The sequence below is a fragment of the Vipera ursinii genome (assembly GCF_947247035.1).
Source record: "Vipera ursinii genome assembly, chromosome: 9".
Classification (NCBI taxonomy): Eukaryota; Metazoa; Chordata; class Lepidosauria; order Squamata; family Viperidae; genus Vipera; species Vipera ursinii.
In genome coordinates, this window is record NC_139523.1 from 13,166,735 (window position 1) to 13,190,369 (window position 23,635).

Consider the following 23,635-nt stretch of genomic DNA (forward strand, 5'->3'; position numbering starts at 1 on the left):
TGATGGCTGGTCGTACCCATCCACACTTCCCCGAATTGCCCATTGCCCAGTTTCTTGATGAGCTGCAGTGATTCGCGAGGAATCTCCCAAACGTCTTTGGTTTTGACGGACAAGTCTGCCAGTTTGGGCATCCCCTTAGGGCATGGCACGGCCAGGCGGCAGCACAGTCCTGCAGCTCTCTCTTGCAACAGAAGCCCCCAAAGCCGAGGGGGGAGAGGAGGTGGAAGAGCAAGAGATGCGTCACAGAAACAGGGAGGCAAAAGAGAGAGAAACAAAGGGTGATAAGATGAGGACGGACTGGAAAGGAACAAGAGAGGAAACACTGTTTCCCCCCCCTCCCCCCTCAGTCTGCAGCTCAAGAGAGAATTATCAATCCTTGCAGAAAGCAACAGAGAACCGGAGGCTCATTACACACCTGTAGAAAGGGTGATAAAACAGCTGCAGTTATTATGTGTCCCATTTCCACTACCCCTTCCCAGTTCTGTGAAAGTCATAGCAATAGCAATAGCATTTAGACTTATATACCGCTTCATAGTGCTTTACAGCCCTCTCTAAGGGTTTTACAGGATGTTATTGCTTGACAGTCAGCATACTGCCCCCAACAATTTGGGTCCTCATTTTACCGACCTTGGGAGGATGGACGGTTGAGTCAACCTTGAGCCAGTCAGGATCGAACTCCTGGCAGTGAGCAGAGTTTGCTTGCAATACTGCATGCTAACTACTGCGCCATCACGGCTCATATAAAATTGAGGAATAAAAGGTACCTAGTGCAATCAGTTGGATAGTGCAGACTCCACCACCACATTTCAGATAGACAATCTCCAGAAATATTATTTTGCTTTAAAACCTTTTTGGGAAAAGAGTGATGGAGTCATAATTGAGAGCTGAGGAAAGTTATGGTTTGCCCTTTAGGATTTGATAACCATACCAATCAAAGTTGCTAGGAGAGCTACTTTGTGTTTGGAGAGGGGATCAAAAATCTGTTGCTATTCCATCGCACAACAGAAACTCTGGAGAATGTCTCAAATATTCACACTTTGGCTAAATGCCAATGATGGTTTTAGATGAGCTTCTATCTCATCTGGCACCTTTTAAAATCCACTTGTTGATAAGTACTCTCCATCTTTTCTTCCCCTTTCGAAAGGAAAATAGGAGAGAAACCAGGAAATGGAGTTTTCAAAGCAGTGCCAAAATGGGAAGTTTGACCTTTGCAAGCCTCTGCATGCAAAAGTCAGGACCAGATCTCATAGCTGGTAGCCTTGGATACTCTATACATCAGATACTAATTGATCTCTCTTTGTGCTTATTTGATACAGGTAGTCCTCGACTTATGATGGCAATTGGACTGGAATTTCCATCTCTAAGTGATGCAGTCATAAAGTGTGGATGCATTGCTTAGCAACAGCAATTCCTCTAGTCCCGGTTGCTGTCATTAACTGAATTTCCTCGGTGTTAGGCAAGGCAATTTCCTGCTGGCTTCCTGCAATCAAAGTCAATGGGGAAGCCAGCAGGAAGTTGAAGTCCCAGGACAGCAGGCAGGAAAGTGGATAATGGAAGAAGGGATCTATGAGAATGCAAGAGGGTTTGGGAAGTGTGTGTGGGGGTGGTGTGAGGGCACAGGTCTGGGGGGTGCATGAGTGACCGGTAAGCATAGGGCAGTGATGGTGAACCTTTTAGAGACCGAGTGCCCAAACTGCAACCCGAAACTCACTTATGTATTGTTGGGTGCTGGGTGGGCGTGGCCCATTGGGTGGGCATGGTTGTGGTGCTAATGGCAGACTGGGTGGGATTAAAAAGTTCAATCAATTCTAACTTTGCAAGATTTCCCCCCCCCCGCGAGAAGTTGAAATTGATTGATTGATTGAACCTTTTTTTTGCACACAGCGGAGGCCTAAAGTGAAAGGTTTTATAAAACCCAGGTGAAGGCCTAGGACTGGGTTGACAGTGCACATGCCCACAGAGAGGGCTCTGCATTCCACCTGTGGCACGCATGCCATAGGTTCGCCACCACGGGCATAAGGGGTTGAAGGAGCTTGCGCAACTGGGGAAGAATTACCTCAGCAACTTGCAACTTTCCCTGTCGGCTTTCCCACTGACTTTCTGGGGAAGCCAGCAGGGAAGGTTGTAACTGACAATCACATGATCACGGAGCGCTTGGCAACCAGTCCTAATTGTGAATTGATTGCCAAACACTCAGATTGTGATCATGTGACCATGGAGATGCTGGGACAGCCAGAACTCTGAGAACTGGCTATAGCCACCATTCATTCACCGTTATAACTTGGCACAGTCACTGATCAAATGGTTGTTGTAAGTCGAGGACTACCTGTATTGGTCTACTAGCCACAGAACCCTGGCTAAATCCAGGTCGAGACTACAACAGAAAAGATGGTTGGAACCTCATCTTTCTCTGAATCCATTTTTAAAAATCATTCGCTCTACTGGAATTGGGTCCTGATGGCTGCACAAAGCCCGAAACAGCCAAAACAGCCTCATTGGTTGCAGAACATTCTTAGGCATAAACCTTGAGGTGCTTTTTAGCATAGAATGTGTGCAACTTCAGCCTGTTTTGATTTATCCCTGAACCACGATAGAGGAGCTCTAACAATCTTCAAGGCAGAGCAAAGGACTCAAGAAAATTATTTAATTAAATAGCACTCCACAACCAGCCTCGAAATATCCCGAGGAGGAGGCCCAAATGCAGGAGTTGGCACCAGATCTTCCATCATTCTCCTGCCAGTCTCTTGCTGTAAAGAGCCATGGAGATGGCTTTGGGAAAAATATTCAGAAGCTGTACAAAAAACAAAAAAGGGTGGAAAAAAAATTCCTTGAGGTCTGTGAAAGATTAGGAAGACGCTCAGGCTGACTCTTCCCTGACTCATTAGAGTTGTGTTTCTCAACCCTGGTGGCTTTCAGATGTGTGGACTTCAACTTCCAGAATTCTCCAGTCAGCAAGATTGAGAAACATCACATCAGAGAACAAGAGGGAGGAGAGGAAAAACATAATCAGACTTGCAATGATCTGTCATTATTGCCTATCTCAATAGAGCTTAGTTCTAATTTTCCTGTGGAGTCTCTTTCCTAATCTGGACAACCTTGAAAGGTTGACGCATTGATCTTTCCTTTACCAATCTTAACACCTGCCCCTCTCTTGAACCCATCGCTCTTTACCTCTGTAATGCTGCACCAACTGTTGCACAGTCTCAAACTGGGTCCGGGTGGTGATGTAATAGCCACCGCTGTCCAGCTTCCGGATCTTGTAATGCTTGACATGGTCTCCCTTCGTCTCATCCCAATCCCGGATAGACAATGAGTAGGCACCTAGGAAAAGGAGATGGGAAGCAGAAATGGTTTGTGTGCAGGCAACCTGACTTTGGCATTACTAGGTAAAGGTAAAGGTTCCCCCGCACATGTGTGCTAGTCGTTTCCAACTCTAGGGGCCGGTGCTCATCTCCGTTTCAAAGCCGAAGAGCCAGCGCTTGTCCGAGGACGTCTCCGTGGTCATGTGGCCGGCATGACTAGACACTAAAGGCGCACGGAACACTGTTACCTTCCCACCATAGTGGTCCCTATTTTTCTACTTGCATTTTTACGTGCTTTCGAACTTCTAGGTTGGCAGAAGCTGGGATGAGTAACAGGCGCTCACTCTGCTACGTGGCACTTGGGATTTGACCCACCAAACTGCCAATCTTCTGATCGACAAGCTCAGCGTCCTAACCCACTGAGCCACCGCGTCCCTTGGCATTACTACTGAATTCCAATTCACAGAAGCTTTAGCCAAGGAGGCCAATTGCAAGCCATGCTGGGGATTGTAGTTTAACCTCACTGGGATGGTCAACATATTCCTTGCCTCCCCAGATGAGGAGCTCAGGTAATAGAATATAGAAGGCGACAACATTTTAGAGAGTGTCAGAAATCATTTGTATGCCCTTCAGTCTGATGTAGTCTTATAATTAACGCAAGAAAGTTCTTCCATGTTTGTTTAATTGGTAGACATGGTGGAATCTCCAGCTAGATAGAGGGAGGTCTTAAGAGGGGGCCTAGCTAAGAGTCCTTGCATTGCAGAAAGCGGCACAAGTCTGACTCCCCCAGAATTCCTGAAGCCTTACCTAACCTTCCCAAGGGAATGCAGTCAGTCTGGTCAGATTCTTGTAACATAGGTGATTAACAATAAAGCTTCTGCTTGAGACTATTAACAAGTGGTTTTGATTGCTCAGTAAAACCCTGAAAGATTTGCAACCTGAATACCTGAAAGAATATCTTCATCCAAAATATTCTTCCCTAAAACCTCCATCAATATCTGGAGCCCTACTTCAATTTGCAATTGGGAGCAAGGCAGGGATGAATTGGAAATAAACATTTTTCACACTGGCTCAGTGTTTACAAAATGCCTTTCCAATTAAGCTCCAAGTATTTCTCCATACACCATTTATTTAATTAGAGGAAAGGGAGTTCATATTGTTTTTGATTACCCTTGTATAAGTGTGAACGTCCCCGATCCTGATTAAGACCACCTTGCTTAGAAGAAGGTTTAACTACTTTCCCCAACACTGGAACCCCACAAGAAGTCTCAAAGCCCCTTGCCCCCCTGCACCAATAGATTCTTTCTTGTTCTAAATCTGTCTTTTCATTGGGTGGTCTGGCCTGGAACCACGATCTTCACCATGGTAGAAGCAGACTCTGAGTGTGCAGCCCTACGACAAAGCAATTCACCAAAGTCCATGCTATGTTTTGAGTTTGAGAGGGAGTTTATAGTGCTCCCTTATATTGTTTGTCGTGTTGGTTTTCTATGTTTGGATCAGTGTTTCTCAAGCTCAGCAACCTCAAGATGGATGGACTTCAACTGCCAGAATCCTCCAGTCAGCACAGACATAGAGCTCAGTGTGGGAACACCACCCTCCACCTATATTATTGACATTCTCATCTTCTTTGACGTTGCTAAAGCAACTTCTTTATTACTGGATCTAATGAGACCAGGTAGGAAAAAAATGCAAGAGAATACTTTTTCTCCAAGATTTAGATGGGACTCTTGCAGACCAGAAGGCAGCAGCCTAAGCTAGGAAGGCAAAATCCGGAAGCACCATACACAGTTCTGTCCCCCAAGGGCTTGCCAGAAGGCAGGGGAAGAAGGGTGACACCCCAGTGGTACCTTTGGTGGTTTCACTCTCGCGGATGAGAAAGGTCCCCCGGGGGTTGCCATGGCACAGCAGTTGCCTCTCAGCATCCTTCCGGCCAATCTTCCCGAAGTACCACCTGGGAAGAAAGAAGGGATGCTCTGGATCAGTGCTTCTCAACTTTAAGACATGTGGACTTCAACTCCCAGAATCCCCCAGCCTGCCTGTAGTACACCTGCCAGATTTCACTAAACATCCCTCCACTCTGCCTCCTGTACTTACTCTTCTGCTTGGATGGAGTCCACAGGAGCCACATAATTGCTGGGGATGTAGCCGGTGGCTCCCGTGGTCAAGGAACGTGCCTCCCACCAGTCACCCTCTCTGTAGCAAAAAAAGAGGGGGGAAAACACAACATCAGTGATCCCCTGCTTGGAGTTTCACCCGCAAAAGGGTACAGAATCCAGAGAGCAGCTCCGTGAAAAGGAACAAAAAGCAGGTGGTGGAGAACAAATTGACCTTTTATTGCATTACTGTCAGTCAAGAGTGGACCATATTGGGCTAATTGGTCAAAACCCATTGGGGGTCTGCCTTTTCACACCTGCAGTGTGCCCTGAATCGACCGTGAACTGTGTGCAAGCAAGATGAGCAGAGATTTACCTGAAAATCCCACACTATTGTTTTGCACATGGACATGGTGGAGCAGTAGGCTAATGCCTCCTTAAGTAACACCAGCTGCCTGCAATTAGTGCAGGTTCGAGTCCCACCAGGCTCAAGGTTGACTCAGCCTTCCATCCTTCCGAGGTAGGTAAAATGAGGACCCAGATTGTTGGGGGCAATAAGCTGACTTTGTAATAATGCCGCTTGGGGGTGTGTGTGAAAGCCCTAATAAGCAGGCATATACATAGAATGAAGGCTACTGCTAAGCTTGTAAGCCGCCCTGAGTCTTCGGAGAAGGGCGGGATATAAATGGAATTAAAATAAAATAAAAATAAAATAAATAACCATATACACACGCACTCAGCCCATTGTTATCCCAGGTGTGCAATTCCACAGACAGAAGTTAAAGGAGGCTGGGCCTGTTTACTTCCTAAGACTGAGAGTTGCTGTTTCTTTATCAATAACCTGCCCACACTTCCCATGAAGAAACTGAAAGCAATGTACATTGCTTGGTAGTTCCCATCCAGAAAATCAATGCTGCTTGGCTTCGGTAAGGAAGATGTCCTGTGTTCCCATCATGTCTAAACCCAACACTCACGTGTTGTTGATGATGTGGAATTTCTCTCCCTTGATGAATGTCAGGTCATCTTCTGTTCTGGCTTCATAATCATACAAGGCAATAAAAAGGGTCACTCCTCCACCTAGAAAGAGAGAATAAAGGACCAAAGGAAGCTGTGCTGGACAAACTCGGCCTTGGATGCATTGCCATTTATGGCATCCTGAGTCCATAGAAGGCCCTCAATGCTCCACTTTCTTGAATGGTTGGAGAGAGATGGTGAAAAGTCACGGTGTCTTCCAATGGATTGAAAAGGTTCTTCTCTTCTAGATGTGCTTCTGAAGTTCTTCCCCTCAAATTTGTCTGGCACAGTTCCCCAGCTTATTTTATTTTATTTTTACGCAGTGCCCATGAGTGCTACTGTTGTGGGGGTGTTTGGTTTTGCCAACAGGTCTCTCCATCAGTCTGTAGTCCTCCTCGCTGCCTTCATTTCCCAGACTGAGTAAGCCCTGAGGAAGTTCCTTCATGATGTCTTGACTTGGGATTTAACCCAAGTGTAGGAAAGTAGGAAGGCTGGCAGACTACAGGCAGGTGTAACAAAAGATGGGAACTTTAAAACCACCAGATGCCCACACCTTAACCATAAGACCTTCATTGACCTTTGGGTCCCCTTTCCTTTGGGAAAAAAAAACCTTGCTCCCATTACTATTATTAGAGAATAGTTTTTTAAAAGTAACAAATGAACAAGTGTTGGAAGGTGCTAGGCTAGGAGTGGGAGAGTGGGAGAGCCAGATTCTGTTATTCTCAGCCACACAAGTTGCTTGAGTAACTTTGGGCCGGTCCTTTCCTCTCAGCCCAACAGTAAAGAAATGGGTGGCATATAAATCTAATAAATAATAATAAAATCATAATCAAGCCCCAAATTTCCATTGTTAGACAAGGTAGTTGCTAAGTGCGTTTTGCCCCATTTTGCAATCTTTATTGCTAAAGTTGTTAAGTGAATCACCTTAGTTTTTAAGCGAATCATGCGGCCACTAAGCAAATCTGGCTTCTCCCATTGACTTTGCTTGTCAGTAGCCAGCTGGGAAGGTTGCAAATGATGAGCACATGACCGCAAGACAGTGCAACTGTCATAAATACATGCCAAATTTCCAAGTGCCTTCATCCAGCAAAGGATTGATTTGGACTAACAACAAATAACCACTTTGAATATATGACCTTACCCATCATACACTCTTCTGAAACACTAAACACAAGGTTGACTCAGCCTTCCATCCTTCCGAGGTAGGTAAAATGAGGACCCAGATTCTTGGGGGCAATTAAGCTGACTTTGTAATAATGCTGCTTGGGGTGTGTGTGAAAGCCCTAATAAGCAGGCATATACATAGAATGAAGGCTACTGCTAAGCTTGTAAGCCACCCTGAGTCTTCGGAGAAGGGCGGGATACAAATGGAATTAAAAAAAAAATAAACCAGGTGTGCCCAACCTGTGGGCCACGGCCCACTACCAGTTCGTGGCCTATTTGCAACTGGGCTATATGAGTAGCTGGCTGTTGCATGTGCATGTGTGCACACAGCCCCACTTACATGAGCGTCATGGATGCTTGGGGCCCCACACGCATGAGCATTGCAAGCGCTCAGGGCCCCACTTACACAAATGTCGCAGGTGCTCTGAGCTCCTCACACAAGCATCACAGGTGCTTGGGGTCCCACTCGCATGAGTGTCGCAGGCACTCAGGGCCCCACTTGTGTGAGTGTTGCAAGCACTTGGGGCCCCACTCATGTGAGTGTCACAAGTGCTCAGGGCCCCACTCATGAGTGTTGTGAGTGCTCGGAGCCCCTCTCGCACGAGCATCATGGTCTTTGTTAGCAGTGGGTGCCCCTCCCACAAAACCATCCCCTCTTTCCCCCCCCCCTCCCTCCAGGCTGCCAACCCGGAAAGGTTGGGGAACTTTGCACTAAACAAGCTGAAAAAGAGGGAGAAGGGAAAACCTCAAGCTTTCCCTAGACGGGTCAAAGACTGACCTGTGATCCCCATGGCTGGCATGTGAATGGAGGGTGTAGGGTAGAGGCCGGAGCCCCCAGGACCAGCTGGAGTCAAAGGCCCTGGTGTCCCTGGGAAGTTGTTGAAGTCTGGAATGCGAGCGAAGTTGGGAGGGGTCTGCTTTGAGGAGTCAGGATCGTAGCAGGAGTTGGGCGGTGGGTTAACGGTTCCATCGCTGCTGTTCCTCTGAGCTTGGTTGGCCTTCTTTTTCTTGCATTGCACACAACCCATCGCTGGGCAGCAGCTGCCATAAGCGGGGAGAGAGAGAGAGAGAGAGAGAGAGAGAGAGAAACCCTGGTTTGTTTAACCATAGTTTACTGATTAACCTCCCCAATTAATTTGATTCGTACAACAAGTGGCACCATATACTTAATTCGTTTTTTAATTTTTATATTGTTATTTTTTATTGTTGTAAGCCACCCTGAGTCCTTTGGGAGATAGGGCGGCATATAAGTCCCAAAAATAAATAAATAAATAAATAAATATACTAAAGTTTGCAAACAGCAATGGAAAGTTCTCCATATCATACTAGGTTTAACCCAAAGAAATTATATCCTGGCTTAATCGGAGTCTATGCTCACTCCTTACACAATGTCATGGTTTGCTACAATAAAGTTTCCTTCAACCATTTTTTTTCATCAATCCACTAATATTAGATTTTGCTGTTACTCCCTTAGTGTCAAATGAGGATGATACCATTTTGCAATGTTCAAATTGCATCAGCCGGCATGTTTGTATTTGCAGAAGGCTAGGCTTTTCTTTTCCCTAATTTTAATAAAATTAAATTAACGAAACCAAATAAAATTGACACAGTAGTTCCTGGGGTGTACCCTAAATCAAACTGCAATGACCAACACAGTGCACTAAATTCAAACAAAATTAAAATTAAAATCTTACAACTCTCAATTGGGTTCAGAATTTTTTTGCTACCAAGATGGTTGTCAAGTGAATCATGCCCAATTTTATGACCTCTTTTGCCATGGCTTTTAAGCAAACCGCTGCAGTTGTTAAGTGAATCATGCCATCGTTAAACAAATCTGTCTTCCCATATTGACTTTGTCGGAAGCTGGCTGGGAAGGTCATACATGGCAATCACATGACCCAGGACGCTGCAACCCTCGTAAATACATGCCAGTTGCCAAGCACCCAAACATTGATCATGCAACCATGAGGATGCTCCGAGGGTCAGTCATCAATAACTTTTTTCAGTGTCATCGTAACTCTGAATAGTCGCTCAACAAATAGTTGTAAGTCGAGGACTACCCGCATACAATAAGCACATATACTTTGCTTAGTAAAGAATAACTAAAGAAGCACAAAGAAGTCAGAACTTGGAGAGGGGGAGAGAAGGTTGAAACAGGAGGTCTGTTTGTAAGATTTGCTTCTCAGAAAAAGGCAGGGATGATGGTGGCCACAGAGCTGAGAAGACAACGGTGCAATTCAACATGAGGTTCAAAGGAGGAGCAAAGGAGGAGAAACACACTTCTGGCTTTGTTTTTCTCAAGTGCTGCTGAATTCAGTTGGGCTTCCCCCCCCCATCCTAGTCTTTCTCTCTGCTGTCTGTTGGTTGCATGGCAACCTCTTTGGCACATCAGCCCAAAGAGAAGGCATCCGCGGTGGGGAGGAAAGCTATGGATCACAAACAATATTCAGAAAGGTTCGGGGTGAACCCAAGGAGGTCAGGGATACCTGGTGGGGGCACCAGGGAGCAGGAAGTGCACCTCCAGACCACTCCCAAACAAAGCGAGGGGGCCGAACCTTTTCAAAAGGGAACATGCTCCACCAAAACAGGAAAAAGCATAAAGCATTTAGGTCTACAGTCCACATTTGCTGAATGACACCCATGACCCAGTTTTCAATGAGCAAAGTCAGTTGGGGAAGCCAGATTTGCTTAACAACAGTGGGATTCATTTAACAACCATATGGTTCACGTAATGACCAGGGTAAAATGGTCATAAAATTGGATCCAGTCACATGATCACTTGCTTAATGACAACATCATTTAGCAATTGGCCATAAGTCAAGGATTACATGTAATTATTCCCCCTCCCCCCTGAAATTACTGATTTCCCCTTCTTACCCCCAAAATGAGAGACTGCACTTTTTAAAGGCTGAATGCAAAGCTCTGGAAGCTGCAATAAATCTTAGTCTATCTTAGTCTAAGATTTACTGCAGCTGCCAGAGCTTGGGATAGTAAAATATCCTAGTCCTGGCTTAGTCCTGGCTTCCAACACAGCCTTTTCAGAGGGTGACTGATGACACTTCCACAAACATTTCTGTAAAAAAGCTGCATCACATAAGGCCGTGTTCTGCAAAGTTTTGACTGAGAAAAACCACAGGAAATGAGTCTGCAGGGGAACTGGGCTTCCCTCATTTATCTGCAGACATTCATAAAGGTTCCAAAAAGGGCTGTGAAGATTCAGGAATAAGAGAGAAGTGTTTCCTGGGTCAACCCAATCCCTTTGGTAGCTGAGCTTTCAACTGAGGAGGTATCCCGGAGAAAAGGGAATTATGACTGAGCAATTATTGAAAGTTGGGGAAAGAGAATATCTTGCCAGCTGGACAATATTCCCCACCATCCAAGGAAATAAAATGAGATCCCTTCTGATCTCTCTTGGAGTACCTATCAACAAAGGAATAAAAAGGGAGGGACCCAAAGAAGCAAGGACTAATTCTCCCTACAAATCAAAGCAATGCAAAACCCCAGGCAGATCTGGATTGTCCTAAGACAGGGGTCTGCAACCGTGACAACTTGTGGACTTCCTCAGCCAGCATAGCTGAAGTCCAAAAGTCTTAAAAGTTGTCAAGGTTGCCAACCCCTGTCCTAAGATATTATCCTTACTCAAGGCAATAAAGGTCAAACCATATTGGATGGGGGATCTTATTCTGGTTTTGGATAAATTTGAGGATTTTGGACTGTGGCCAGAATCCTTTCCTGCCTTCAGAAGGTAGAGGGAACAAAGGCAAGAATAGAATTGTATCTAGAGAGTTCCTGCGGCTAAGTCGAGGGTTGTAACCATGGAGCAGCGAAGACTGTAGGAGAAATAAGCACAGAGCTGAAGATATATCCTAATTCAGAATGACAAGGACCCCAAAGGCACCTGCCAACAGCAGCACTTCATTAGTAATGGAAGAGCAATGGTATAGAAACATAGGCAGACAATAGCTTGGTCAAACACATACACGGTAGATTCTCATGAGTTGCCCGTAAGTCAAAAGCACAGAAAGGGGCACAGCCTTGCAAATTCAACTTATTGTTACTTTGCAGAATTGCGGTAGCCTCTACAAACAAGCTGTTGTTTTTTTTTTGTGGCAGTGAGAGATTCTACAATGCAGACCCCACAATCTCTCTTTCTTTTGCCCCCGAGAAGTTTCCACCACTTCTATCCAGATGAAGCAGGGGTGATGCTGGATGAAATCAAGTGGAAAATAACAAGCAAAGCAATAGTTAAAGAAGAATGTGCTTTCACGGGTTTCCCACAGGGGAAAATTTGCCATGACTTTCCCATAATACAGGTTGGGAATAATTCTCAGGACTGCAGAAAAGCAGCTTTGAGGATGCAGACTCTCCTAGATGAGGTACCTCACAACCCTGGAGAAACAGACGGAAGCTCTGAAAGGGTTCTTAAAATTATCTTCCTCCAGATCTGGATGATTCATTTCATCTTTAAGCCTCTTAACTCTAACTCTCCAAAGATGGAGGACAACCCATCTCTGCTTCTATTTTCCCTGTCAGTCCTATAAGATAGCCCAGATCAAGAAACCAATGCCATATAGATCTAAAACTACTTTTATTATAACAGTTTTAGGAACAGAATCTTGCAAGTCAGAATATCCTTTATCTTTGTATAAATTTAAGGGGGAGCTGGTCTGAGGTATTTCCTGGAATAGGCTAAAGTCCCACTTGGGGTGTGTGTGTGTGTCTTTTCTGTCTGTCCTTCAGAGCCATTTTCTATGCCCCCTACCCAAGACCAGGGGTGTGTTCCATCCACTCACCCACCCCTACGCCAGGTGAAAGGCTCACCAGAATGGGAATTCACGTCAGTTCACTTGTTCCATGTTTCTTGCCGGAGAAGAGGAGTCTAAAGAGAAAAATAAATCAAAGAAGCATAATTTTTATTTATATATAATTACTTATTAAATTTGCCACCCATCTCGCTATTCAGAGTGACTCTGGGACACTTACAATACAATAAGGCAATACATATAAAAACATTAAAATTACCTAGAATTAGATAAAGACTAAAAAGCAAGAACACAAATGGTACAGAGGAAGAATTTTCTCTATTCTTCTACCAACCATCTTTATCATAGAGCACCCCCATCCGTTGCTTATACTCTTAACCACTATAACCGTAGTTACTTAGAAACCAGTGCTGAAGGACAGGGCCTATTGTGTTGCCTTTGCTCAAACCTAAGCTAGAATATACGTGTAGATGTAAGTCAAGTCTGTTTTTACCAACTATATTAGCAAAGTGGTATTCAGTCTATCAATGTGCTTTATGGAATTTTATTTTAAAAACAGCCTGGGAAATCCATGTTTCCATTTGGTAAAGTTCTCTCAACAGACTTTTTATACAGATTTCCCCATTATTTGTAGCTTTTAACATCTACTCCACGAGAAACCTTTGTTAAGATGCTAATTTTCCCTACGGTTTGGCTTCACAAACGTCCCAACTGCCTCTTAAATCTTAATGAAATTTTATTATTTCTTCTTCTTCTCTCCCTGTTGCCTTCTAAATCAAATGTTGCTGCTAAAATGCCTGGAATAAATAAACCGATCTGTGAAGCCAACGGATATATTTGCAATTACAGGCACTTTTACAAAATATCTTCTATAGATAGCCTTGCCCTTATATTAAATGGCCCTAAGAGATCAAATGGCTGATCATTTGTGCAAACTAGAGTTTGCATTCATTTATTCATGATGTCAAAAACTTTCCCCTGTGCCTAAGTACTATAGGTACAGCTTGAGTTTGAATGCCAAAGTGCAGAAAGTGTCTTTTGAACTCCCATGTTGTGTCTAATTTTTTGTGTGTGTGCAAAAGGCAAATGGAAGAGGATCAAAGAGAACCCCACTCATTTCCCCTTCCAAAAAATTTCTGAATTGGAGTCTAATCTAAAGTACAGTAAAGGGTAATTTCAGCTTCAAATGCCAACTCACACAAGCATTAATTCACAATCATAGAGAGGGCAAAATTATGATGCTCCAAATGACACCAAGGAAAGCAATTAAATGGAGACATTTGTAGTTTCGGATATGCAAGATTCTGTTACTTTGGCATTGCAATAAAGTAGATTTAGCTCATCTTGTTATTTTTATTCTGTTTGGTCTACTTGGGAGATTGACAGGCTGAAAGTACAAATCTCCCACTATCTAGTTCTACCATCTGATTAGTTAGGGCGGATCCTTTGTAAGTTTCTTTCTCTACCTGTTACTCAGATGTGAGTTCCTCCTCCTTTTATCTGATCATTCTCTATGCCAGGGATCCCCAACCCCCAGGCCAGGGACTGGTACCAGTCCGTGGCCTGTTAGGAACTGGGCTGTATAGCTGGAGGTGAGGGGCAGATGAATGAAACTGCACATGAGGGGGATCTAGTTCGCACACTCTTTTCCACCCCCACCCCCCAGTTTGTGGAAAAATTGTCTTCCATGAAACTGGTCCCTGTTGCCAAAAAGATTGGGGACCAGTGCTATAGGCAACATTTCCCTTCCCCTGGTCTTCCAAGATCATCCTCATATTCCATTACAGTCCCTGAGGTGGTATTGGCCTCTTGAGAGATGAGATGGTTCCATCAACCTTGAAGCAGGTACTGGTGGTGTATCTTCTCCTCAAGAAGCCACTGCTGAACCCAAGAGCCCTGGACAATTTTTGTTCAATCTCTCCTTTCTAGAGAATGTTATTGAGAAGGTGGTAAGGTAGCATCTGCAGAGGATCTGCCTTCAGGCAAAACCTAAAACCTTGATCCTTTTCCTAGGTCCGTGGTGGTGAACCTATGGCACGAGTGCCACAGGTGGCACGCAGAGCCTTCTCTGTGGGCATGCACGCCATCGCCCCAGTCCCAGGCCTTCAGGTGGGTTTTATAAAACCTTTTTGCTTTAGGCCTCCACCGCCATGTGCAAAAAAAAGGTTCAATCAATCAATCAATTTCAACTTCTTGCAGGAAAAAAAAAAGATCTCGCAAAGTTGGAATTGGTGGATTGAACTTTTTAGTCCCACCCAGTCTGCCATTACCACTGCAGCCACGCCCACACAATGGCCACTCCCACCCAATGGGCCATGCCCAGTCAATGGCCACACCCATCCAATGGGACACACCCACCCAATGCACCACTCTCACCTGGCGGGTTTTGGGTTGCAGTTTGGGCACTCGGTGTCTAAAAGGTTTGCCATAACTGCCCTAGGCCTTGGGTTAAGGATGCCTGCGTGACCATTTAGTCTGCCGATGTTAAGGAGACTGTTTTGCTGTTGTTCTTTTGATATAACATGGCTTCTTTTCTCTGTTCTCCTAATCTGTGAAGCCGGCCAGGGTCATTTTGGAGTTGTCAAGTCTAGAAACTTGTTTTTTTTAAAAGAATCGATCAATCAATCAATCAATCAATCAACACTGCCAAAAAGTCTGGTCTAAGTTTACTTCATCCTGAAAACAGTGCTCCAATCATTGGATCTTGGAGGAAAAATCCAAAAGGCGTTGTGTGTACTCTCACTTTACCAACTGTCCCAATCTTTTTGAGAAGCAGTTGTTCAAAATTGATGCACTGGAGACCCAGATCACATAAGCAGCGACAAACCCAGGCTCTGGCCTATCAGGCACACCTTGCCATCATGACCAGTGCTGACTGCACAATTGTCAACCCAAATCACTCTCTGCTGATGGCTTATTTTTGATGGTGGGCGCCTTCATACAATGAGAGCCAAGGACGATGAACTGGAGCCCTCTGTCTTAAGGGCACGGGCTGACCTTCACAGCAGCCCCAAAGGAAAGTGGGGGGGGGGAGGGAGAAAGGAGAGAGCCTCAAAAAAAGCTAGAAATAGCCAAACCCCCAAACTCCTTAACCCCCCTACTGAGCAGCAGGGGAGAGGCAGGTGAATGGAAAATTGTGTCATTGATGCTCCTTCCACAAAGATCTGGTTGCAAAATCTATTGCAGGTTGTACTTGATTTACAATCATAATTGAGCACACTACAAAATTTCATTCAGTGACCGTTCAAAGTTACCAAGGCACTGGAAAAAGTGACTGACGACCGTTTTTCACATTTATGACCATTGCAGCATTCTCACAGTCACATGAACAAAATACAGACGCTTGGCAACTGGCATGTATTTACGATGGGTTGCCGTGTCCCGGGGTCATGTGATCCCCTTTTGCGACCTTCTGAGAAGCAAAGTCAAAGGGGACGCCAGATTCACTTAACAACCAGGTTACCAACTTAACAACTGCAATGATTCACTAAACAACTGGGGCAGGAAAGGTCGTAAATTGGGGCAAAACTCACTTGACAAATGTTGCGCTTAGCGACAGAAATTTTGGGCTCAATTGTGGTCATAAGTGAGGACTATTTTGTAACGACGGTTATAAGGTGTAATGGCCATAAAGCAAACTACCATGTGACTGAACCTAGTTTTATGACCTTGCTTGCAGAGTTGTTAAGAAAATGCTGTGTTTGTTATGTGAACCCGTTGTTCACTGTTGTTGTTGTTGTTAGCTGCGAAGTCGTGTCCGACCCATCGCGACCCTATGGAAAATGTTCCTCCAGGCCTTCCTGTCCTCTACCATCTTCTGGAGTCCATCTAAGCTCACACCTACTGCTTCAGTGACTCCATCCAGCCACCTCATTCTCTGTCGTCCCCTTCTTCTCTTGCCCTCAATCTTTCCCAGCATTAGGCTCTTCTCCAGTGAGTCCTTCCTTCTCATTAGGTGGCCAAAGTATTTGAGTTTCAGCTTCAGGATCTGGCCTTCTAAAGAGCAGTCAGGGTTGATCTCCTCTAGGACTGACCGGTTTGATCGCCTTGCAGTCCAAGGGACTCGCAGGAGTCTTCTCCAGCACCATAGTTCAAAGGCTTCAATTCTTGTTGTTTACTATGGACCAGTAAATGCCAGTTTATGGCAAAAACATTGTAAATCACATTCACATGACTGCACACACTGCAAGCAGTCTGTAATGCGGGCAAGTTGCCAAGCACCCAAAATGCAATCATTTGACCATGGGGGTGGAGACATTAAAAGTCCAAAACATACCGGTAAGTAGCTTTTGGGAGGTCTGTTGTAACTGAACAGTCACTGAGTGACTGCTTGTAAGTCAGAAGTTGCTTTTTAACTTTTTTCCTGTTTTTTCCTCAAAGTTTTTCCTTTCTTGTCTGCCTTTTAAATTTATTCTTTTAGTATTTTGAAATCGCTACATTTATTTTGTTCATTTTTGTTTTATTTACCGGTATAAAAATACATACACCTAGTCCTCACTTACCGACCGCAACTGGGACTGGCAATTTCATCGCTAAGCAATTGTGGTTGTAAAGTGAAGAAAAAAACATGCGACATTGCCCAGCTTACAACACAGGTCTCTCAGTTCTGGCTGTGGCTGTTAAGTGAATCGCTGCAAGTCCTTAAGAGCAATGGGCTCTATTAAAGGGACTTTGCATCCCAGCCCAGACCATTTCTGTCTAAAATTCCCACCTGGGTGGCCCAACTCAGAGAGTAGGCTGAAGGTGTTTTTTCCAAAGACAACTGGACATTATTTTTCGCTGAAGACATTTTGCTTCTCAGCCAAGAAGCTTGTTCAGTTCTGACTGAACGAAAGAAGTTCAGAGTCAGAACCGAAGAAGCTTCTTGGATGAGAAATGAAACGTCTTCAGGGGAAAACAAAGAAAGTCCAGTTGTCTTTGGAAAAAGCCCCTTTGGGACAGCCATGACTGAGAATCTCCATAGACATCCATCTCGTTGATTAAGGCTGCTCGATTCAATCCGCTGAACATGCTTCCTTCTAACTGTTGCGGAGACTGAATAGAGCCTTAGAAGTGTGAAATTGGAGATGGGGACGGTTGGTGTGCTCTATTACACCCCACTGAAAAGGAATCTGTCTATCCAGCAGCAGTTGAGGGAAATCACTAATTTCACAGCACAGCGAGCCAAGCGGAAACAGTGTCTCCCCACCCATGTTTTGTTTTTAATACATATTTTCAGGGCTCAGATCATGTGGAAACTACCCTGGCTCAAATTCAGTCCAATGATCCAAAACTAACCCTTATGGGCCTCATCTGCATGTCGTCTTCACTTTCATATTTCAGCTTCCATTACTTCCTACTACACTAATCATAACTCTGACATGCTGTATCTCTCCCTGAAGTCACCCTGAAATTGCAGGATCTGCTGCATCGCTTTCTTTAATACAGAAGAAACACACCAGAAAACATCAAAGCTTAGTACAGGTAGTCCTTGACTTACAACCGTTCATTTAGCGACCATTCAAAGTTACAACCGCACTGAAAAAAAGTGACTTATGACCATTTTTCCACATTTACAACCGTCATGGCATATCCTTGGCCATGTGATCAAAATTCATGTGATCAGGTTTTGTGACCTTCTGACAAGCAAAATCAATGGAGGGAAGCCAAATCCACTTCACAGCTGTGTTACTAACTTAACAACTGCTGTGATTCGCGTAACAACTGTGGTAAGAAAGGTCATAGAATGGGGCAAAATTCACTTAACAACTGTCTCGCTTAGCCACAGAAATTTTGGGCTCAGTTGTGGTCGTAAGTCGAGGACTACCTGTATGACTCTCTTAACTACACTGACTGAGGAGAAAATGTTATGAAAGTCACCGTCTATAGAACCTGTTTTGCATTTCTTTCAAGCATTTGCCTAATTACTGCTGAGGTTTGATTTGATCAAATTTGAGAATTTGATTATCTCTTGGTGGCCATGAAGAAGCGTGAAAATCTGAAGAACAATTATTGCATACTAATTGTTAAAGGGGGGAGGAAGCATCCTCAAAAATCTTTCCACAACCTTCTACATAAGAAGAAAACAAAGGCAGATGCCATAAATTATTATAACATTTATCTGGTAAACACCATATTGGCCAACCTATGGGTAAGTTCACACATATCAGCTGTAAATTGGACTGTCTGATTCTAGCTTAGCAGCTTCTATGAACTCAGTCACTGTAATTTATTCAATAATCCATGGTAAGATCCAACTTGTCGTGGCGAAGGGGCTTGCGTAATTCAATGAAGCTATGAGCTATGCCGTGCAGGGCCACCCAAGACGGACAGGTCATAGCAGAGAGTTCTGACAAAACGTGATCCACTGGAGAAGGAAATGGCAACCCACTCTAGTATCTTTGCCATGAAAACCCTATGGACAGTACCAAAAGGCAAAACGATATGACGCTGGAAGATGAGCCCCTCAGGTCGGAAGGCGTCCAATATGCTACTGGGGAAGAGCAGAGGGCTAGTACTAGTAGCGCCAGAAAGAATGAAGCGACTGGGCCAAAGCCGAAAGGACGCTCAGCTGTGGATGTGTCTGGTGGTGAAAGGAAAGTCCGATGCTGTAAAGATTTTTTCTCCATAGGAACCTGGAATGTAAGATCCATGAATCAAGGAAAGCTGGACGTGGTCAAACAAGAGATGACAAGACTAAACATTGACATCTTAGGTATCAGCGAACTAAAATGGACAGGAATGGGTGAATTTAATTCAGATGACCATCAGGTATACTACTGCGGGCAAGAATCCCTCAGAAGAAATGGAGTAGCCTTCATAGTCAATAAAAAAATAGGAAAAGCAATACTGGGATACAATCCTCAAAATGACAGAATGATCTCAGTTCGAATCCAAGGCAAACCATTCAATATCACAGTAGTCCAAGTCTATGCCCCAACCGCACCGGTGCTGAAGAGGATGAAATTGACCGGTTCTATGAAGCCCTACAGCACCCTATAGAACTAACACCCAAAAATGATGTCCTTATCATCATGGGGGATTGGAATGCTAAAGTAGGAAGCCAAAAGATAACTGGAATAACAGGCAAGTTTGGCCTTGGAGTACAAAATGAAGCAGGGCACAGGCTGATAGAATTTTGTCAAGAGAATACAATGGTCATAGCAAACACTCTTTTCCAACAACCCAAGAGACGGCTTTACACATGGACATCACCAGACGGTCAACACAGAAATCAGATTGACTATATGCTCTGCAGCCAAAGATGGAGAAGCTCTATACAGTCAGTAAAAACAAGACCAGGAGCTGACTGTGGCTCAGACCATGAGCTTCTTGTTGCAAAGTTTAGGCTTAAACTGAAGAAAGTAGGGAAAAGCACTAGGCCAGTCAGGTATGAATTAAACCATATCCCTGTTGAATATACAGTAGAGGTGACAAATAGATTTAAGGAATTAGATCTGATAGACAGAGTGCCTGAAGAACTATGGACAGAGGTTCGCAACATTGTAGGACAGGTAGCAACCAAAACCATCCCAGAGAAAAAGAAATGCAAGAAAGCAAAATGGCTGTCTGAGGAAGCTTTGCAAATAGCTGAGGAAAGGAGGGAAGCGAAAGGCAAGGGAGAAAAAGAAAGATATGCCCAATTAAATGCAGAATTCCAAAGAATAGCTAGAAGAGATAAGAATGCCTTCTTAAATGAACAATGAAAAGAAATAGAAGAAAACAATAGAATAGGGAGGACCAGAGATCTTTTCAAGAAAATTGGAGAGATGAAAGGAACGTTTCATGCAAAAATGGGCATGATAAAGGACCAAAATGGCAGAGACCTAACAGAGACAGAAGAGATTAAGAAGAGGTGGCAAAATTACACAGAAGAACTATACAAGAATGAGCTTAACGTCCCTGACAATCACAATGAGGTGGTCACTGACCTCGAGCCAGACATCCTAGAATGTGAAGTGAAGTGGGCCTTAGAAAAGCTGAGCAACAACAAAGCTAGTGGAGGTGACAGTATTCCAGCTGAGCTATTCAAAATCTTAAAAGACGATGCAGTAAAAGTGCTACACTCAATTTGTCAGCAAATTTGGAAAACTCAACAGTGGCCACAGGATTGGAAAAGATCTGTTTACATTCCAATTCCAAAGAAAGGCAGTGCCAAAGAATGTTCAAACTATCGCACCATTGCACTCATTTCTCATGCTAGTAAAGTTACGCTTAAAATTCTACAAGCTAGACTCCAGCAGTATGTAGATCGAGAACTACCAGAAGTACAGGCAGGATTTCGAAGAGGCAGAGGAACTACAGATCAAATTGCTAACATACGCTGGATCATGGAGAAAGCTAGAGAGTTCCAGAAAAACATCTACTTCTGCTTCATTGACTATGCTAAAGCCTTTGATCGTGTGGATCATAACAAACTCTGGCAAGTCCTTAAAGAGATGGGCATACCAGACCATCTTATTTGTCTCTTGAGAAATCTATATGCGGGCCAAGAAGCAACAGTGAGAACTGGACACGGAACCACTGATTGGTTCAAAATTGGGAAAGGAGTCCGGCAAGGCTGTATACTGTCGCCTTGCCTATTTAACTTATATGCAGAGCACATCATGAGAAAGGCAGGGCTAGATGAATCAAAAGTTGGAATTAAGATTGCTGGAAGAAACATCAACAACCTAAGATATGCAGATGATACCACTCTAATGGCAGAAAGTGACTCGTGGACTTCAACTCCCAAAATTCCTGAGCCAGCATAGCTCAGGGAGTTGAAGTCCATGAGTCATAAAAGAGCCAAGGTTGCCTACCCCTGGTCTAGATGTTGCATACAAGTTCTAGAATTCCATATGCTGGTTGGTGCTGCTGGGAATTGTAATTCATTGGCTCCTTAAGACTCAAGGTTCTCCCATCCATGAATTAACTACAATTCAACATAGCAGGATTTATTTCAAAATGAAATATGCATAATAAAGTCGACACAAGGACTGTGGCCAATTCAATCAGGATTTGTTGCCTAAGCCATAAGAAACTGGTTCTGGACACTGCATTAAATCATAAAACATGAGTTACAAACCACCAAAGGCTGTGCCCACAGATCATGCAACTCTCAAAGTAAACAACTATATTATAACTTTGTGATGTGCAACCCTAGCCAATTGTAATGGTCTGTCCAGAGCCTGATTAAGATTGAGGAGACGGTTTCAAAATCAGCCTCATGTACATTTTTCAGTTATCTAGGAAAAGACCTTGTTTACAGTAAAGCTGTTAGGAAAAGACCACACTAACAAATATAGGAAGCTATATTTGTATCCATACAGTCAGTTTGGTCTAGGGCAGGGGTAGGCAACCTCGGCTCTTTTATGACTCATGGACTTCAACTCCCAGAATTCCTGAGCCAGCATAGCTCAGGGAGTTGATGTCCATGAGTCATAAAAGAGCCGAGTTTGCCTACCCCTGGTCTAGGGGTTAAGGCACCAGGCTAGAAAATGGGAGACTGTGAGTTTAAGTCCCTCCTTAGCCATGAAAGTCAACTGGGTGACCTTGGGCCAGTCACTCACTCTCAGACCAACCCACCTCACAGGATTGTTGTTGTTGTTGTGGGGAAAATAGGAGGAGGAAGGTGTGTTGGATATGTTCGCTGCCTTGAGTTACTTGTAAAAATAATAAAGGCAAGATATGACTATCACTAAGTGTTGTATCTTATGATTTATGATTAATGTATTTTTTGATTATTATGATCATGATTTATCACTTGTTGCTTGTATGTACACTGAAAGCTTATGCACTGGAGACAAATTCATTGGCCACACATGGCCAATAAAAAATTCTGTTCCATTCCATTCCATTCCATTCCATTCCATTCCATTCCATTCCATTCCAGTCTAGTCTAGTCTTGTCTAGTCTAGTCTATTCAAATGACTGACTGACACCTAAACCAGAAAGAAATCCAGTTGCCAAGTTTTAGTCACTCTTCTCACCATACACGTGACCCTGGGAGACAGGCAACAAAGCTAAACAATCAATCAATACCATTAAAACCATAAAAAATTATAAAAAGATCAGGAAAAAAACAAAGAAATAGCAGATGAAGGGATGCTAATAATTTATTTTTCAAAATTTATTTTTATTTATGTCCTTTATTTGCTACCACTATGATTTGTACTTTGTGCTTTAAAAAAAAGGCTCACAAACCTGGTCATTCTAGCCTGAATCTCAGCTTGAGATGCGAGAAGATGTCTGAAATGGTACAGGGTTTTCTGCCAGAGCAGGGGTTGGACTAGATGACCTCCAAGGTCGCTTCCAACTGTTACACTGTTACTCTGTTAGTTGTGAAAGATAGTATACTGACGGGAAAATCACCCAAGGAGATCCAGATACAGGCTGAGTCAACTGATCCAGAACCTGAGTTAGGCAAGGTCCTAAGGCCAAACACACCTTTCAAATTACAAAGCATAGAACAAAGACTGTCAAGGTGTCCTTTTGAAGAAAAAAGAAAGAAGCTCGATTCAGCAAATTAGTCAAGCTGGTACAATAGTCAGGGATGACTGCTTGACCAGCTCTTTGCGGTGAATAACATTCCACCTCCTTTCCTAAACACTCCACCAATGAGCTGGGTTGAATTACCTATTGAACTGTAGATCAGCATTTCTCAACCTTAGCAACTTTAAGCAGTGCGGACTTCAACCTCCAAAACTCCCCAGCCAGCAACTGAAGTTCTTGCTTTTTAAACTTGCCGAGGTTGAGAACCATTGCTGTAGACTGACTAGTTTTAATTCTCTGCAAATTCTCTGTGATTTATTTCTCTCTGGGTTCCTTTGGAGAAGCCTCTCTCCTACCTTCATTTTCCATGCACTTGCAGCAGGACGTTTTAAGTCTGCAACGTGCTTCCGCGTTGCTTCAGTTAAGGATTTATGACTGCAGCAAATATCTTGAGTTGATAGCAGAAGCTGGCTGCATGTGTCATTGGCAGCACAGAACAAGGCCTGCTTTTCCAAGATGACTTCCTGTCCACCAACCAGATGCTTTTCGAAAACACGAAGGATGCCTTGAAAGGGACCAGCAATAGATCGTGATAGAGATAAATAATGGCTTCCCTCTCATGGTTTCATCAGATTGGTCATAAATAGCTGTCCCCTGCTTTCAAAATGAAAGCCTTGTGGGTCCCTGAAGATTATTTATGTCTTGGTACGAACTAGATGGACCTTGCTTCCTTTTAGCATCACGTACACAGATGTACATGAAATGAGGTTCACAGCAGTCAACGGCAAGCAGTGGTTTGCGGGAAATTATTTTCTCAAAGTTTGATAGCCACAGCTGTCCTTTCGAA

At 43.9% G+C, this 23,635-nt stretch overlaps 1 protein-coding gene across 3 annotated transcripts in view; it reads right to left on the bottom strand.

The window, feature by feature from the left end:
• Positions 1–23,635, bottom strand: part of FGR (FGR proto-oncogene, Src family tyrosine kinase) — a 47,457-nt gene that overhangs the window by 10,868 nt on the left and 12,954 nt on the right. For all 3 annotated transcript variants that reach the window (XM_083369951.1, XM_083369949.1, XM_083369950.1), the window contains exons 2-7: positions 12,395–12,452; positions 8,352–8,614; positions 6,370–6,472; positions 5,397–5,495; positions 5,150–5,253; positions 3,172–3,321 (exon numbers count right to left, since the gene is read on the bottom strand). In XM_083369951.1, coding sequence (XP_083226077.1) covers positions 3,172–3,321; positions 5,150–5,253; positions 5,397–5,495; positions 6,370–6,472; positions 8,352–8,601 — 706 coding nt within the window. In that variant the 5' untranslated portion in view covers positions 8,602–8,614; positions 12,395–12,452. The remainder of the gene's footprint in view (positions 1–3,171; positions 3,322–5,149; positions 5,254–5,396; positions 5,496–6,369; positions 6,473–8,351; positions 8,615–12,394; positions 12,453–23,635) is intronic.